We start from the raw sequence: 17,598 nt of genomic DNA on the forward strand, positions 1-17,598 counted from the left end.
ACCTTAAGAAAAGTAAAAACTGCATTTTGATCCAAATGGTAGAAATGGTGAGAATATTGATGGGAAAGAAACTTGATGTCATGACCCACAGAGATATGGCCCCTGCCTGCCTTAGGCTCAGAGCCTGTCTTGGATTAACTTAGCCCAGTCCACTGCCTGCACCGCTGCTGTCCATCTGCCCAGTCTTTCCCATTTAAGACTCAGGGGTCGTCTCTTGGGGGAGGCCCTCACTGGTGGCCTGCTGAAGTGGGTCACCCCACCCTTTTCTCCTAGGTCGGTCAGCTTTTGTACTTACTTATTTGTGTGTTAGTATTTATTCTTATTTTACTATTTTATTTTGCTGTGAGTGCTAAGCCTGTTGATAATAAGGGATTATCAATATTTGTTGAAATACTGGGAATTATTGGATTGCTCTAAATAAATTTTATAGAAATTAGGCAGATTTGATACCTGATAGGAGTTACATGCTTTGAGACTCCTTTTTATGAATATACCTCATCAGGGAGCTGAAAGGATATACATATATAGGGTTTCTACCCTTTTGCTTTGTCCATCAACTTCTCACAATTTATTGTTTTGTTGGGAATAAGTAGTTTGGGTTTGAATGATATTAAATATATCAGCTCTGGGCTTCTTTTAGATTTTCCCCAGAGCTAGGAAGATATTTAGGATTATTTCAAGAAGGATAGCTATGTTAACAAAGCTAGAATTAAACATATTTTAGGCTTTATCAGTTGTGAAGATAGTGCAGGTCATATCCTATATAATTGGTGATTGATTAGTGGTTCTTGTTTTTTACTAGTGTTGTATGGTATGGCAGTGGGTGGGGTATATACAAGCATAATATTTCTCTAGGGTTCTGTCTACAGAATGATTTTGATAATACCAGTATTCATAATTTGCAGAAAATTTTTATTATATACAGATGATGTAAGTGGAAAGTATTGCATGGTAGTTACTGAGTTTATAGGTCTCTTGTGTTAAGTATTATCTAGGTAAATATAAATGAGAAACCAATGTTGGACGGAGTGATCTATTCCTTCTTGCTCTAAAATATTGGTTTGGGTGTAAGAGGTATAATTGTATTTAGCCTTTTGGATGTTGAGAATTCATACATTTACTTCTCATTGAGAGAACTGCAGTGTTCTTTAATCATTTAAATTTAAATATATGTAGATTTTCTAATAGTCAACTTTTGATGTGTTTAGTTATATGCTAAAATATTTTTCCTTAACTTATAAATAGACTAGTTTGAGTATTTTTATTTTAAATTCCTAATGATTTTAAATGGTTATCTAAGTCATAGGCCAAATAACCTAAGTGTTCTCATAAGCACTAGTTTTCTAATGTTGCATTAGTCAAAGGTTTGATCTTTGAATTTAGATTCTTGAAGACCTGGATGAACAAATTTATATTATTACCCTAGAGGAGGAAGCACTCCAGAGACGACTAAATGGTACGTATGTATTCCATAGTTAGAGCTCAATAAAAAATTATTTAATTCAAAAAAAGACAGCTAATTGAGGGGGGAAAAAATGCAAGCCTCTTATTAGCACATTGTGCTGATGCACTAGGTCAAGACCTAAGAGTAACATGTGAACGTCCCAGGTGAGGGTAGTTTTGCTGAAGACTAGTGGCACTGTGGTCAAGTCCCCATCTTTCCCTAGCTGGCGTTAGCGGTAGTCTGGCAAGGCCGGTTCATTTCTGAGACACTGGCCACTAAGGCACACCTCTCCTGCTGTGTATTTTAAGCATGACGGCTCAGTTACTGAGGTTTTGCAAATTTGCATGTTTTCTTAGTGACTTTAATATCCCTACTTCATTTCTTTCCTGTTGAAATCTTTAAGGTCAAAAGTAGTATGTCTTTTTGCTACTAGGTGCTAAATTTGACGGTCTCGGTTATGCTTAGGAGCTCTGTTGTTATTTAGGAATGCTGTTCATAATCAGCTGTGATAACCAAGTAAGCATGTCAAAGATCTTAAAGTTTAATTTTTATTTACTCATCCTTTTGGCTTCAAATGAAGAACCAGTGAAAAAAAGAGTAATGACATAGTTTAACAGAGAAATGATATAGTTTGGGTAAATTTTCTATTTTACTGAAATGCTTTGCACTCTGCACTCTCTTCTCCTGCAAAGCTGTTTTTTTTCTTTAATGTTGAAAACCAACCCCAAGATCAGATTATTAATAGCTAACTGTATTTCAGGATCATAATTAAAGAGTAGATATAAAATAGAAGGGTATTTTAAGTATGAAATAGGAAGAAATATACCTACTTTCTTAAGCTACAAATAGTGAATTTAAATATTTTATTTTTATTTATTTGAGAGAGAGAGTGAGAGAGAGAGCACAGGCAAGGGGAGAGGCAGATAGAGAGGGAGAAGCAGACTCCCTGCTGAGCAGGGAGCCCGATGCGGGGCTCAGTCCCAGGACCCCGGGATCATGACCTGAGCCGAAGGCAGACGCTTAACCGACTGAGCCACCCAGGTGCCCCACAAATAATGAATTTAAATCATCAACTCAAAAGTGTTGCTAACATTTAGACCTTTATTCTTAAATCAAAGAATTTCAGATTTTATCTATTTTAGAGAATTCTTGGCAATAATATTGTATCCTTTGGTACCAATAACTTTTAGACTGGAACTACATGTATCTTTTATTCTTCTAACATTATTAAAGCTATTTTAATATTTAAGCCTATTTTATTTCAGAATTACAACTTTACACTCAATACTGTCAGCTTTATAAAATTTCATTAAAGTAGTAAATTTATAATAAATTTGTATTACTTAGGTAATCGTGCTGCCATGTGATAAATATGCCTGAACTGCCATGCTGCCTGCAGCGCGCACCTACGTTTCAGCCTGAAATACATGGTCTTTCTTACAGGTCAGGAGGCTGAGGGCTAGGAAGGGTAAAAGACGGCGCCCCATGGGGGCCTGGGTGGCTCAGTTGGCTAAACGTTCAACTTTTGATCTCAGCTCAGGTCTTGATCTTAGGGTTGTGGGTTCGGGCCCCACGTCAGGCTCCACGTGGGATGTAGAGCCTACTTAATTAAATAAAACAACAAATAGATATATATATATATATATATATATATATATATGTATATATAGTGCCCCATGAATTAAAGAATTTGAGTTAAAATGAAACTAAACCAAAAATACAGCCTTTTCCCACTTTTCGCTTTAAGAAAAAGTCCCTCCAGAATCTTTCTAGATCCTTTGGCTCCTCAAATTCAAAAGTGAATCATTATATCTAAAGAAATTGAAAAAGAAGTAGTTGCCAGAAGGCTAGATATATTACAAAATGAAGCCAAACCCAAATAAACAAAATACCCTGACTAGCACAGAAATATAATTTGGAGAGGATTAAGCATGTTATGATAGCTAATGCTAAGTATAATTTTATTTTCTACTATTTTGGTAAGCCATGCACCACTTCTAAGTGCTCTGTTGGTAGGTTGTTAAAGTCTTTCTATTGATGCTCTTTAATGATATGTTGGGATAGTTGCTATAGTTTTGTTATTTGCTGCTTGTTAGCACTGTGGACTGTTTCAGGTGGAAAACTGTAACAGGCTTGTAACACAAATGGTTCTATAGTAAAGCGTCCCACTCTTGATCTCAGTTCAGGTCTTGATCTCAGGGTCATGAGTTCAAGCCCCATGTTGGGCTCCACACTAGGCATGGAGCCTACTTAAAAAAAAAGAAAAGTATAGATCATAGAATGTAAGCAGTGGAAGTCATCCCCATGGGTTTTATTTAATCTAGTATTGTGCCAAGTGTATTTTGTTGTAATGGTTATTTTGCATTTTAAATTATTTTTAAAAAGTGAATTTAAATAATACATTATATGTTAAAAGAAAAGATAGGAAGGGAAAAATGAAGGGGGGTAAATCGGAGGGGGAGACAAACCATGAGAGACTGTGGACTCTGAGAAACAAACTGAGGGTTCTGAGTGGGGGGGTTGGGGGATGGGTTAGCCTGGTGATGGGTATTAAAGAGGGCACTACGAATGGAGCACTGGGTGTTATACACAAACAATGAATCATGGAACACTACATCAAAAATTAATGATGTAATGTATGGTGATTAGCATAACATAATAAAATAAAAAAAAGTGAATTTAAAATATTTTTTATTCTGGGCTATTTTTTCTTTCTTTTTTTTTTTTAAAGATTTTATTTATTTATTTGACAGAGAGAGACAGCGAGAGAGGGAACACAAGCAGGGGGAGTGGGAGAGGGAGAAGCAGGCTCCCCGCAGAGCAGGGAGCCCGATGTGGGACTCAATCCCAGGACCCTGGGATCATGACCTGAGCCGAAGGCAGTCGCTTAACCAACTGAGCCACCCAGGCGCCCTGGGCTATTTTTTCTTAAAGATTTTGTTATTTATTAGAGAGAGAGCACTCATGCACAAGCAGGGGGAGGGGGAGGGGCACAGGGCGAGGGAGAAGCAGACTCCCCGCTGAGCAGGGAGCCTGACATGGGACTTGATCCCAGGACCCTGGGGTCGTGACCTGAGCCAAAGGCAGACACTTAACTGACTGAGCCACCCAGGCATCCTATATTCCTATATTCTTGAAAAGAATATAGGAATAATAATAATAGAAGATTAAAAAATTTTTACAGCAGTGATTTACTCCAGAATTCATGGTGGTGTTTTGCTAGTGGCCATTGAGTGTGCTTTCTTGGTCTGCGTGGGGATGTGTGATGCACATCACAAGAATCTTTGGGACATCAGCGTGGTTTGCTCTGAGCTCAGCTTCACAGTCATTGAAAAAAACAACACTTTTTTTTCCTGGAAGATACATAACTTGTTGTGGTAGTTATTATATTATTGGAGTTGAATTTCCATGCATAGTTTTTAAAATATCAGTATAGCTTTTTGATAGAATACTTGCCTGTGACTTCTCCATTGTTCGTGTTTATCACTTGTTGGTGCTAGTTTTGTTCTTATTAATATTAGTATTACTTCAGAATGTTAATATGTTATAAAATAAAGCTTTTATAAAGTTATAAAGCTATAAAGTTAATATGTTATAAAATATAAAACATGTTAATATGTTATTAAAATAAATTTAATATGTTATAAAATATATGTTAATAAAATAAAGCTAATCTGTACACTATTATAATGTAAATCAGTGTTCTAAAGAAGCCATCCTGTTAGTGGTCTGCTCGGCTTTTTGTCCTCCCTTTTCTGTTTATTGCTCATCTTCTAAACAGCAGACCTTGAGCAGATGAATTTAAATTCTGAGTCTCAAGAGCATAGATGAGTTGGCTAAAGAAGAGAAAAACAAGGGGTAAGGATCTATAAGATTTTATCCAGAACTGGAATACCTGAAAACAAAAGAAATAGATGGTGGGAGTTATATGTATTCCTGGAGCAGGGGGGAGCCCCAGATTTCTAGCCATCTGGTGCAGACAGCCCTCCCTAGTGTCCACATCACATGGCAGGAGTGAGATGTCCCAGGACTCAGCACTGTCCTCATGAGGCTCCTGCCCTTCTCATCCCCAGCACACAGCCTTACTTTGCTGTCTGCCTTGAGGCCAGGGCGAGTAGTGCTTGCATTCTTCCCTCCCCCTTCTGTAGTCAGCATAAGGAGCCCAGAATATCCAGGACCCTTGCATCTCAGATTGTCCCTCACATCTCTCTACGTTGCATTTCTGACCTGATTTCCCGCTGTCCCTGAGCTCCTGAAACTGCTTGCACCATGTGGAACCATGTGGATCTAAGAGCTGCTGGGTTACAGCAGCAGAGCCACCTAGATCCTCAGTCTTCTCCCTCTTGCTAGAAGAAGCTTGGCTCTTCCAGCACATACTGCTTCTCAGTCCCTCGCAGGTGGTAGCTGTGTTCTTTCCCACATCCCTTACTTTACTCCTGCAGGAGTTTGGACAGGCATCCTCTCGTTCTCTTCTGCTGCTTTCACACACTTTGAATCTCATCTCATTAGATCGTGGCCTGATTACTTCTCTCTTTTCCCTTCATTCCTCTCCTTCCAGACAGTTCCTCTTCCATCCTTAAGGTTCATGATCATTCTTTCTTTGTTTCTTTTTTTTTTTGATCAGTCTTTCTGCCACTATGCCTGTTGCAACTGGGGATTTCAGTGTCTGTGTGGATGACCTTTGCAGCCTGCTCGGCCATCCATACACCTCTCTTGATGGTCTTCCTCAGCCGCTGGCCGCCTGGGGCCACAGCGCAGGCCTGTCACTAGCGGTGTCAGGTTCTTGTGCGGTCTCACCATCAGTCACCCTGCTCTCCAGCTTGCTGCCTGAAGTGTGCCATGCCCTACGGTTCTTCATGCCATCTGTCCATCTTAATAACTTTTTACTGCCTTTTCTCCTTCACCTCCTTCAGACCCTTGCTGCCTCACACAGTTTCAATTCCTGGGCCATCATTTGACTCAGTGCCCTGCTTTCTCAGTTCCCTTTCCCTCTCTCTGCTTGGCCAAACTCTAGCCTTGGTCATAGCCAGCTCTTCACGTTCTCGGCACGCACGCCTGTTCAGCTGCCTGCCTGGGCTTTCCTTAAATATATGACCAGTGTATTAAACGTACTTTATGTTCTCCTGGAGTCATTTTATGCCTTCTCTTTCCTCAGGACTTCTTCACCATCACTTTCAGCCAATGACCTTGCTTCCTCTTTTCTTGAGAAAATAGAAGCAAGCATGCCGAAATATTGACAGGCTTTTCCCTTCGTATTGACTCATCTACCTGCACCCCCCCCCCCCCACGTGCTGCCTTTTCTACTGATGCTATGACCAGACTGTCCGTGCTTCTGGTGAAGCTCAGCCCTCCCCTCAGGCACTGGATTCAGTCCCTTCTCCCTGATTCAGGGACACACCTATGGCCATTCTACTGTCTCTCTGACATAACCAGTCTTTCTCCAGCTGGATCATTTCCTTCAGCACAGAGATATGCTATAATTTTTCTCAACAGAATGAACAAATGGAAGGAAGGAAAAGAAAGAAAAGAAAGAAGGAAATGAAATCAATCTGTGTTGACTTCCTATCCCTTCTGTCTCACCATCTCATTGCTTTGCTTGTCTTTATAGCAGAACCCGTGGGGTTGTACACTCGCCGGTTTCATTTCTGTGCTCCGTACTTGGTTTTGGAGCCACCTCGCCTCCACTGCTGTACTTGACATGCTGTTGTCAGGTTGGCTAGTGACTTCGGAGTCCCCAACCACACTCCTCATTCCACTTGGTTTTCAGTTCACTACACTCTCCTTGTTCTTTTACTTAAGGAGCTACTGCTTCTCAAAAAACTGCTGTTTTTTCTCTGTGTCCATAGCTTTTTCACACTGGAACGCCTCATGCCTCAGTCCTTAAACTCTTCTGTTGTTTGTTTACCTGCACTCCTTTGGTTATCTTATCTGGTCTCATGGCTTTAAATACCATCTATATGCTGCTGACCTCGCTTCTGACCTCTCCATCCGTCTACTGACATTTCCACTTGGATGCCTGATAGGCATCTCAAACATATCTTGTGCAAAATCAGCTAAAGATCTCATTTCCCATTTCTGCTTCTGTTATAGCCGACCCGTCTCTATAGGTGGCAGATCCATTCTTTTAGGTGCTCAGGCCAATTCCTTGGGAGTCTTTCTCTTAATTCTCATATGGATTCCTTTTAGCAAAGCTGTTGGCTCTAGCTTCAAAGTATCTGCTTGCATGTCACCACCTTGGTTTGAGCGATAGTCACCTCTTAATTAGATTGTTTCCTAATTAGCCTCCATGCATCTATCTTTGGCCTAGTCAGACAAAGTGCTTGAGATGTAAGTCAGATCTTCTCACTTACTTGCTGAGCGTTCTCCAGTGGCCTCCTTTTTCAATCTGAATAAAAACCAGTTTTTGCAGTGCTTCCCTTTCTGCCCCCCATCTATTCTCTGACTTCCTTTCCTGCAGTCTCCTTGCTGTTCTTCCCTGGCCCATCGCCTCCTATCCCAGGGCATTGTGTTTCCCTTTTGCCTCCTGTCTTTCAGGGCTTTACCTAAAGATCCCCTTCTCAGTGGGCTTTCCCACACTGGAGCCTTGTGGGTATGACTAATATTGCCAAGCTCCACCTCTGCCCTGGCACTTCTTTCCCTCTTTCCTGCCTTATGTTTTCCTGTAACACTTTCCACTTTCTCCACTTTTTAAATATATTGCCAGTTTCTTCATAGTAGAACAGGAACTGCACAGGGGCAGGGATTTTTGTTCGTTTTATTCCTTTCTGTACTCCTGATCCCATGATATCCCCAGTCACATAGTGGGTTGGTGGTAAATATTTGTTGCATGAGTAAATGAAGAGATGAAAAACATGCATGATGGAGAGTTGTCATTTTTATCCAAAAGGAAGTGAAGAAGGCAGAAGAAATAAAATTTGGTGATAGGATAAAAGAATTACATGGAGACAGTATTTAGGAAGGCCCACAGTAGAGACCTCTGAAGACAAGCCAAGATTGTGGGGCTGTAGGACCTTATGCCCTGGGGTGTTAGTAAAGAAGCAATGATAAGGTGATTTCCCCTAGTGTGAAGCCATGAAATACGAGCAATCAAGATCCATTTCTATCTACTCCAAGACCCCAGAAGAGTAGCCCAACAGAAAGTCCCATTACATTAATTGTGGTAGAAAATCTTTTGTAATTCCTACCCAGGATTAAGAGGATGCATATATCATTAGCATGTTTAAATGTTTAAGTAATGCAACAGCATTAATTGAAATAATTAGCCTTCGTGTGTATATAGCCTATGGCTGTGCTGGGTAACTTTAGAAGTACCATAATGAATAGGAATTATTTTTTATTGTTTAAGTTCAAAACCTTGACAGTTCTTTTAATGTAATTTATTTAAAAATATTGTAGACTTTGAACTTAATGATTCAATTCAATTTTGTTAGGTACTAGTTTCATCTTCATGATAAAAAGTTAGTATATTACTTTTGGTAGCAATTACTTTCCTGCTTGATTTTGATCTTTTTTTAAAAAGCCTTTTTCATTGAAGCTTGTATTAATTCTTTATTCTTAAGAGCACAGAAAATGTACTTGTTTCATTTTTGTGGAGTGTCAAGTTGCAGTACCTTTGTATTCTGAAAAACAGAAGATTGATAAAAATTAACTCCTTCGATCTTCTCATGGAACCTAGTTACCTGTCAGAAGCAATTGGTCACCATCAGTCTTAGAATCTTGCTTATTTATCACTACACTGAGTTTGCCAGGCAGTTTTGTGGTGATGTCAAGGTTTGTGGTGGTGTTTATGCTTGGTTTAGAGTAGTTACGTCCTGTCAGAGGCGTTGTTCATCATTACTGTCAGTACAGTTTGCTGATTTGGTCATTCCTTGTCTGAACTAAGGTAACAGCCATAACGTAAGGGAGCTCGTATCACATCTTGTGTTCTCTACATGCCTTCCTCTTGACTTTCTTTAGCTGTTCTTCTGTAGTCTAGCAATGGTTATTCTAGGAATACTATTTACTGTTGGTTATAGCACTGAAGTTGAGAATATCTCAAATGTATCAGACCCTGGGCCACTTTGAGCAGTGGTGGGCTTGGACTGGCTGAAGGTGATCAAATACCAGCTCTCATCAACAACACACATAGCAAAAATTGTTGGTACTCAATGACCCCCGCCTTTTGGCAATACTGTGATAGAAGAAAGTGTCTAGTAATATCTTGACTTCCTGAGCTAACAGGAAAGAATATTAACTCTACTGGTGAAACTAAATGGTTTCTTTCTAACATGATTACCAACATTTGGGTCCAAATGTCTGAAACAATGAGAGATGCCTTGTTAACAATTTATTCAGCTTCTTGGGCCAAATAACCACGTTCTTGACTATAAATTGTGGCCCAAACAAATGATTTGTTGCAAGATGAAATGAGGTGACTGAAGAGATGTAAGATAAGATATATTATCAGTAGATGAGGAATAGTTTGGAGTAACAAACTATAGAATAACATAAGAGTCAAGTATCATATAGTCTCTGAAATTTAGAGAAAGATTGCTATATATAAATGATCTAAATTTGTTAGCAGAAGAAAAAATTTAATATACACGAGCTACTTGTTCAACCACAACCTATTTGGATGATAGTATTCACTATCTTAATATCTTATCTAGTTTAAGATCTACCAATAACTTATATCTAAGGTTTAAAAAAAAAGCCAATTACTTTGATTGTTTGATTTTTTAAAAAAAGATTTTATCTATTTATTTGAGAGAGAGAAAGAAAGAGAGCACGAGTGGAGTGAGGGGCAGAGGGACAAGCCAACTCCCTGCAGAGCCTGATGCAGGGCTTAATTCCAGGACCCCCAGATCCCTACCTGAGCCAAAGCCAGAGGCTTAACTGGCTTAACTGACTGAGCCACCCAGGTGACCTGGTACATAGCTTTTTATAATGTTCTAAAAGCTGATTGTTTAATATTTTCTGTCTTGCTGTGGTCATTTATAATGAAAGTATATTTGAATCTTCAAATTGTGTTGGATATCAAATGTCTTACATTACTTGATTCTGTACTTAGCCATATTTTTGTGAATATGTCACAAGTAAATAGAAACTAATATTTTAACAAATACTAGCATTGCAAATGAAATAGAAATAGAGTGTTTGAGTGTATGAATTGTCCATCTCTTTTATAGATAATAACAGAGTTTGTTGATGCTGAGATAGATGCTTGAAAGATTTGAATGTCCAGGCTTCAGTTTTCAAAAACTTTCCGGGGCCTGCCTCATTGGCAATGGCTCTGTGCTGAACAGTAATTGGTGTTTGCTTAGAGGATGGAGACTGTTCACTCTATGAAGTTTTAGGAGTCTTGGGCTTTAGACAACAAAATTATCTGTCTGAGTGATTAGAAATAATTAAAAAGTACTTGAGGGACCTCACAATCTGTTGATAGAGATCACATTGGTCAATTTAATGTATTAAGTACAATCAAAATTTTAAAGAGTTACTTAGGCAACAGATTTTCTAATCAACTTTTTTTGGTTATATGCTAAATTTAAAAAAATGAAAAACTAATCCGTTTATACTAGAGGTGTCTACTAAATAGTATTCATTATGAGACTTAGTTTAGGACACTAAATTGTTTAGGGAGATTTGTTGCTTCACATTATATGAGTTGTTTACATACCAATTTAGAGATTTATATTTATTTTAAAAAATGCATTACATATTTTAAATAGTATCTGCCCTTTAACATATGAATGTCAGTTAAAGCTTTCTTACGCATTAAGGCTTAGTTATTGAAGAAATGCTGGGCTTTGGGAAATTTTGTTATCTTGGACGCAAAATATTTTCAATACCACACTAGTTTTTCAGCTTAAGAATAAAGCCGGGAAGAGTTGCCTTCAGCTATTAGTTTTCCTGAATCCAAAGAGACGGGTGGGGCAGGATCAAAAATACTTACTTGATCAAAGTTATTGGCTCTGAAGGTATTCTTACCTGTGTAAGGAAGATGAAAGGTGTTGTTTTTATTGCACGCTAGTAACAGTGTAATTTTGAACTAATTGGTGTTGAACTGCCAATCACCTAGGGGAATGCAAATAGATACTCTTCTAATTTCCTTTGAGGTAGTGAAATCTTATGTCGAGGCTGGAAGAAAAACAGAATAATACCGTTAAATTGACCTTAAATGAGCTGCTTTGTGGTTTTCTTGGAGAATCCCTTTTTATTTTTCATGACTAGTCCAGACAGGTTTTGTCTACCGATTTGACTTATTGACTAGACTAATGCTGACATGGAACATGTTAGATTCATTTTGAAATAAAGTAAGGATAATACAATTGTTCAGGATATTTTGATGATTTTTTTTTAGTGCAACTTAAATTCCCGTCACATTCCAATGTGTGTTTGCAGTGTGTCTTGATTCCTTACAATAGCCATCATTCCTTTTGGTCATTTGCACTGGAAGATTCTGCCTAAACAAGCTTGCTCTTCTCACTAAGGTAATGATACATATATAGTAAAGGATGGTAATGTCTTTGAAAATTGTGTTATTCCAGGTGAATCAAAGCATGCTTTGTTTGAAGATAATGAGAATGTATTCTTAATTTTTGTATGCAAGTCAGTCAGTATTTATTAACTGTTGTGTGCCTAGCATTGTGTCACCTGAAAATAAAAACACAGCATCTCAGAAATACTACTTTAGTTATTTTTCCTTTGAAAAATATAGTGATTGGTCTAGATATTTGTATTGAGCTTTGTAGATATCACACCCACAAAGTGGGCATTTCTGTCCTCTCACGTAACTTAAAATTGGCAGCAGGAATACTGTTTCTTCTGATACCTATTCCATTTCACAATTCTGAATACTCATCAGATTATTTTTCTCTAGCACTGAACTAGTTACTGGAATAATGCTTCTTTATAAATACAGGGAATGAAGTATAGTTTGGAATTGTATTTGTAATTAATCAGGTAGAGAAGTTAAATGAGCATTAACTACAGATACACACCATATAATTTATGAAGAAATGGGGTAAAAAGCAAAAGGTATCTCTAAGACTGTTAAGTAGTCTAAGCTTTGATTCAGAGACACTTGAAAACCTTATAATACCATGCGATCTTACTGTAAGTCTCCTTCTTATATGGAGATAATCGTTGATTCCATAATTTAATTGTCTCCCTTTGGCTTCGGCTACCAGAAACTCTATAAACTACATTCATAGTCAAAGTTTAGTAGTTTTGGGCCACACTTCCTGAATATCTCTGTCTTTAACCCTGTTCTCCTATAACCTGAATATCTCTGTCTTTAACCCTGTTCTCCTATAAGTGTCAATTATATATTGACTAGTAAAATGATTAAATTCAGGAGCTCTGGAAATACTGTAGAACAGTTTAGTGCATTCAAGACCTCAGGCTCTCCAAAAGAGAAGGTATTGAATTTCTCTCTCTTCAGTGATGGACACAAGTGAGGAAGGCGATGCAGAGGGCACAGTACTTACCTTCCTCGAAACCCAGGGCACGACTAGAGTTTAGTGATTCTCTAAGAGGGCTTAGAAAAAGAGCCTCTGAATTCCCCTGGTGCATTAGCACCTTTGCCATCTTGCACTTTGGGTCTGAATCCTCTGTTTTCTTTCTCCCTTTGAGAAAGGAGTGCTGCTGCAGAGAGAGACCCCAGAGCACCAACGCTTCTTCTTCCTGCATCGTTGTTTCTGGCCAGTTCATCCCCAGGCCCCCAAAATAGAAATTGCTGGGCCCTCAAAGTGGTTTGTCATTGTTTGAAGGACTGTCTGACTTGATTAAGTGTGAAGGGAACAGTAGTAGTGCGTAAAGAAAAATGATCACTCGCTTAAGGCTGAGTGATGAAGGTTAAGATGAGTATCTACAGCAATGATTCCCACTGAAGTTAAAAGTTAATGGAGAGACAAATAAGAATTTGTACTTAGTCCCCAAAAGTAATAAGGACTTTTTTTTTTTTTTAAAGATTTTATTTATTTATTTGACAGAGAGAGACACAGTGAGAGAGGGAACACAAGCAGGGGGAGTGGGAGAGGGAGAAGCAGGCTTCCCGCTGAGCAGGGAGCCCGATGCGGGGCTCAATCCCAGGACCCTGGGATCATGACCTGAGCCGAAGGCAGACGCTTAATGACTGAGCCACCCCGGCGCCCCAGTAATATGGACTTTTAAGGAGATATAATTAGAGAAGAAAAAAGATCACCTGGAATGTGAAAAAAAATTAAAAATTCAGTAGACAAAAGATGAAATAGTCCTTATGGTAGGCAGAATAGTGACCCTGCAAAAGTATCCAAGTCCTAACCACGCTGATCCTGTAAACATGCCCCCTACATGGCAAAAGGGACTTTGTAAGGTAATTAGGTGAAGGGTCTCAAGATTATCCCAGATGATCTGGTGGGCCCAGTGCCTTCACAGCATTGTTACAAGTGAGGGTTAGAGAAGGAGATGTGACAGTGGAAGTAAAGGTATCGAGTGACCTGAAGAGGGAACCATGAGCCAGGGAGTGCGGGTGCCTCTAGAAGCTGGAAAAGACAAGGAAACACATTCTCTCCTAGAATCTCCAGAAGGAACACAGTCCTGCTGACACCCAGATTTCAGACTTCTGACCTCTAGAACTGTAAGATAATAAATTAGTGTTTAAGCCACTAAGTTTATGGTACTTTGTTACAGCAGCAATAGGGAATGAGTGTAGTCTTTCTGAAAACTGAATTAATTATCTGGTAGAATCAAATGGGAGAACGATTTCATGTCACAAACCAAAAGTACAAAGAGAAGGAAACACCAGTGAAATGGCACAGACTGTAGAGCTAAGCTGCTTAATCTAAATAGTAAGCGTCTAGAAGGAGGAAAAAGAACAAGTAGAAAAAATTAAGTAAATAGATAGTAGAAGAAAATGTCAATGAGCTGAAGAAAGATTTTAGTGCAGATTAAAAGACCACAGAGTCCTAGACAAGATTATTAAACAGGACATTTAAAAGATCTAGATTTATTGTGTTAACATTGTTGAATTCCAAGAATGGTGATAATAAAACACCTTACAAGCTTTCACATAGAAAAATCACTTATAAAGGAGAGAGAAATCAACATTAAACTTCCCGTTTGTAACCTGCTAAGGATTATTGAATAATATCATTAGTTTTAAGGGTGTGGGGGGGAAAGATTGCAATGAAAAACTCATATATTTATAAATATGTCATATGTATATTAGGGCCACAAAAGACATTCATTTATTCCTTCATTTCATATCTGTATATTGAGTATCTAATTTGTGCTAGATCTATTCTAGGCATTAAGGATATGGCAACTTTTATATTGAAAGAAAAATTTAATAATAATCTTACACTAAATATTTAATTAATTAATTTATTTATTTGAGGGGGTTAGGGGAGGGGCAGAGGGAAGGAAGAGTCTTAAGCAGGCTCCATGCTCAGTGTGGAGCCTGTCTCGGGGATTGATCTCACGATCCTAGATCATGACCTGAGCTGAAATCAAGAGTTGGACGCTTAACCAACTGAGCCACTCAGGTGCCCCGGTATACTAAATATTTTTTTTTTTTTGAAGATTTTATTTATTTATTTGACAGAGACGCAACGAGAGAGGGAACACAAGCAGGGGGAGTGGGAGAGGGAGAAGCAGGCTTCCTGCTGAGCAAGGAGCCTGATCCCAGGACTCTGGGATCATGACCTGAGCTGAAGGCAGACGCTTAACGACTGAGCCACCCAGGCGCGCCTATACTAAATATTTTTAAAGCAATCTCAGCAAAATCCAGGATTTAGGAGGAGTGGGTGGGAAGCAGTGAAAGAACAGATAAAAGTATCATGACAGCTTCACCTTGGTGCAGGAAAGTTATTCAGTAAGGCATCACTAGAGTTATAACTATGTTACATTAAAAAACAGTACAAGTCTATTGTTAACAATGAGAAAGTAACCACTGAAGTGCCAAATTAACATAGGGAAAAAGAATAAACAGAAATTCTACTAGCTGGGAAAAGAAGAAATAAAGAGCAAAATAAACAGAAATTATGAAATTACATGAAAGGAGAAAGAGCCACCAGTCTTCATATCAAGCCAACTTGTGGATGGCAGCAACTTAGTCCCTGGATGTCACTGTTGCGCTGTGGGAAAAAACCCACTTTGAAGCCCTCTCTGTCTCTAAACTTCTAATTTCATGAAATTATTTTCTTTTTTTAAAAGCTACTTTGAATTGAGGTTTTTGATTCAGTGGAAAACATCCTAATAAATACAGCTCATTCACATACGAGAACAATGAGGTTCAGAGAATGAGAACTTGAGAAAACCCCAGTAAACTTTTGGAATTTAGTAGACCTGAGAAAACCTTAGAAGTAACCAGTTTAGCAGACCCAAGGAAGCTAAATCCTAAGCCATCTGTGCTTGATTTATATCCTGGAATCTCCCAAAGTCTCAAGAGGTGGCACCACCAGATACGGAGGTGGAGATGAAGTGGAGTAAGTTTAAGGTAAGGAGGGCTCGTTGAAGATCCTGTTGATGAAGGCTTTTGTTCTCCACATTTTTCCCCTCCATCCAAGGCAGCAGGCTCTCTCCTACCCCAAGAGAAGAGGGAGGGTTGTTCTCCAGAGAGTGAAACAGAGGCTGTGGCCTGGTGAAGTAGAGGATGGGGTGAGTGCTCACAGGCTCCCATCTCTCTTCACTTGGACAGCCAAGCTTTAATACCCCAAGGAGATGCGAAGAGTCTTACCTGGGGAGTCTGTCTCGCCCAGGAGGAAAGCCCCACAGAAGCCAGCAGTAGGGTGTCCTCCATGAAAGACCTGGCTGGATTACCCAGTAAGAAGTTGTCAACTGCCACCTACACACTCGTGGGCTTCACATTAGCATGTTTAGTGCTTTGTTCTTTTTTTTTCCCCCCCAAGGATTTTATTTATTTTGGAGAGACTGAGAGCGTATGCGAGTGGGGGGAGGAGCAGAGGGACAAACAGACTTCACGCTGAGTGTGGAGCCCTACGTGGGGCTTGGTGTCACAACCCTGAGATCATGACCTGAACTGAAACCAAGAGTTGGAAGCCCTAATCAACTGACGTCCCAGTGCTTTATTCTTAAATGTGAGCAGACAAGGTTCATCAGACTTCCGAGCCACATGAAAGGAGAGGCCAAGACAAATAAGACCACTGAGGGAGACAATATACACTAGAGAAAAATATTTAAAAATAAACCTGTTTTTAATATCCTGAGAGAGACCAAGATTACAGTCATGATAAAGGCCAGGATTTCATAAAAATGGAGTATCTAGTGAACAGAAAGTGATTCTTGATAATTAGAAATAATGACTTATCTAAAAGACTGGAAGATAGAGAACTTTTTTAGAAGATAGGTCAAAATGACAAAAATAGGAGAAGAGTTTAGAATATTAGAAAACCAGTTCAGGATATCTAACATCCAAATAATAGGAATTCCAGTTGGAGAGAGGAGAGATTTCCCAGATCCGAAGGATGTGAATTTGGAGATTGGAAGGGCTCATTAGTGCCCCGCATAGTACATGGAAAGGGACTCACTGCAAGAACACTGGGAACAAAGATCTCACACATTTCACAGGATGGTAAGCAGTTCACACTCAAGGGGACAAGAAGAAGAACTTTAGACTTCTCATAAGCAGCATTAGAAGCTGGAAGACAATGGAACAATGACTTAATAATTCTTTTTTTTTAATAAATTTTTTTAAAGATTTTATTTATTTATTTGACAGAGACACAGCGAGAGAGGGAACGCAAGCAGGGGGAGTAGGAGAGGGGGAAGCAGGCTTCCTGCTGAGCAGGGAACCCGATGTGGGGCTCGATCCCAGGACCCTGGGACCATGACCTGAGCCGGAGGCAGACGCTTAACGACTGAGCCACCCAGGCGCCCCATGACTTCATAATTCTGAAGGATAGTTTTCACCTAGATTTCCTTATTTAACCAAACTATGAGAGCAAAGGTAAAATATCCAGACTTACGTAGTCTCAAAAATACTACCTCCCATTCACCTTTTCTTTGCAAGCTGCTGGAGAGGCCATGTGCCACCTAAATAAAGGAGTGAAGCAGTGAGAAAGGCTAAGTTGGAAATAAGAGATGTGCCCTAGGAGAGGAGAGAACAGGGCCTGGGATGCCAGTGTGCAGCAGGCCTAGAGAGCAGCCTGTCCAGGCCAGGGCAGGTCTCA

General features: G+C 39.4%; 1 protein-coding gene across 6 annotated transcripts in view; it reads left to right on the forward strand.

Annotated features, from left to right (window-relative positions):
- The window catches only part of LMBR1 (limb development membrane protein 1), a 164,159-nt gene that overhangs the window by 105,924 nt on the left and 40,637 nt on the right, over positions 1-17,598 (forward strand). For all 6 annotated transcript variants that reach the window (XM_032394415.1, XM_032394414.1, XM_032394417.1 and 3 more), the window contains one exon: positions 1,384-1,456. In XM_032394415.1, the coding sequence (XP_032250306.1) occupies positions 1,384-1,456 (73 nt within the window). The remainder of the gene's footprint in view (positions 1-1,383; positions 1,457-17,598) is intronic.

Source organism: Phoca vitulina, unplaced genomic scaffold (assembly GCF_004348235.1).
Source record: "Phoca vitulina isolate PV1807 unplaced genomic scaffold, GSC_HSeal_1.0 scaffold80, whole genome shotgun sequence".
Classification (NCBI taxonomy): domain Eukaryota; kingdom Metazoa; phylum Chordata; class Mammalia; order Carnivora; family Phocidae; genus Phoca; species Phoca vitulina.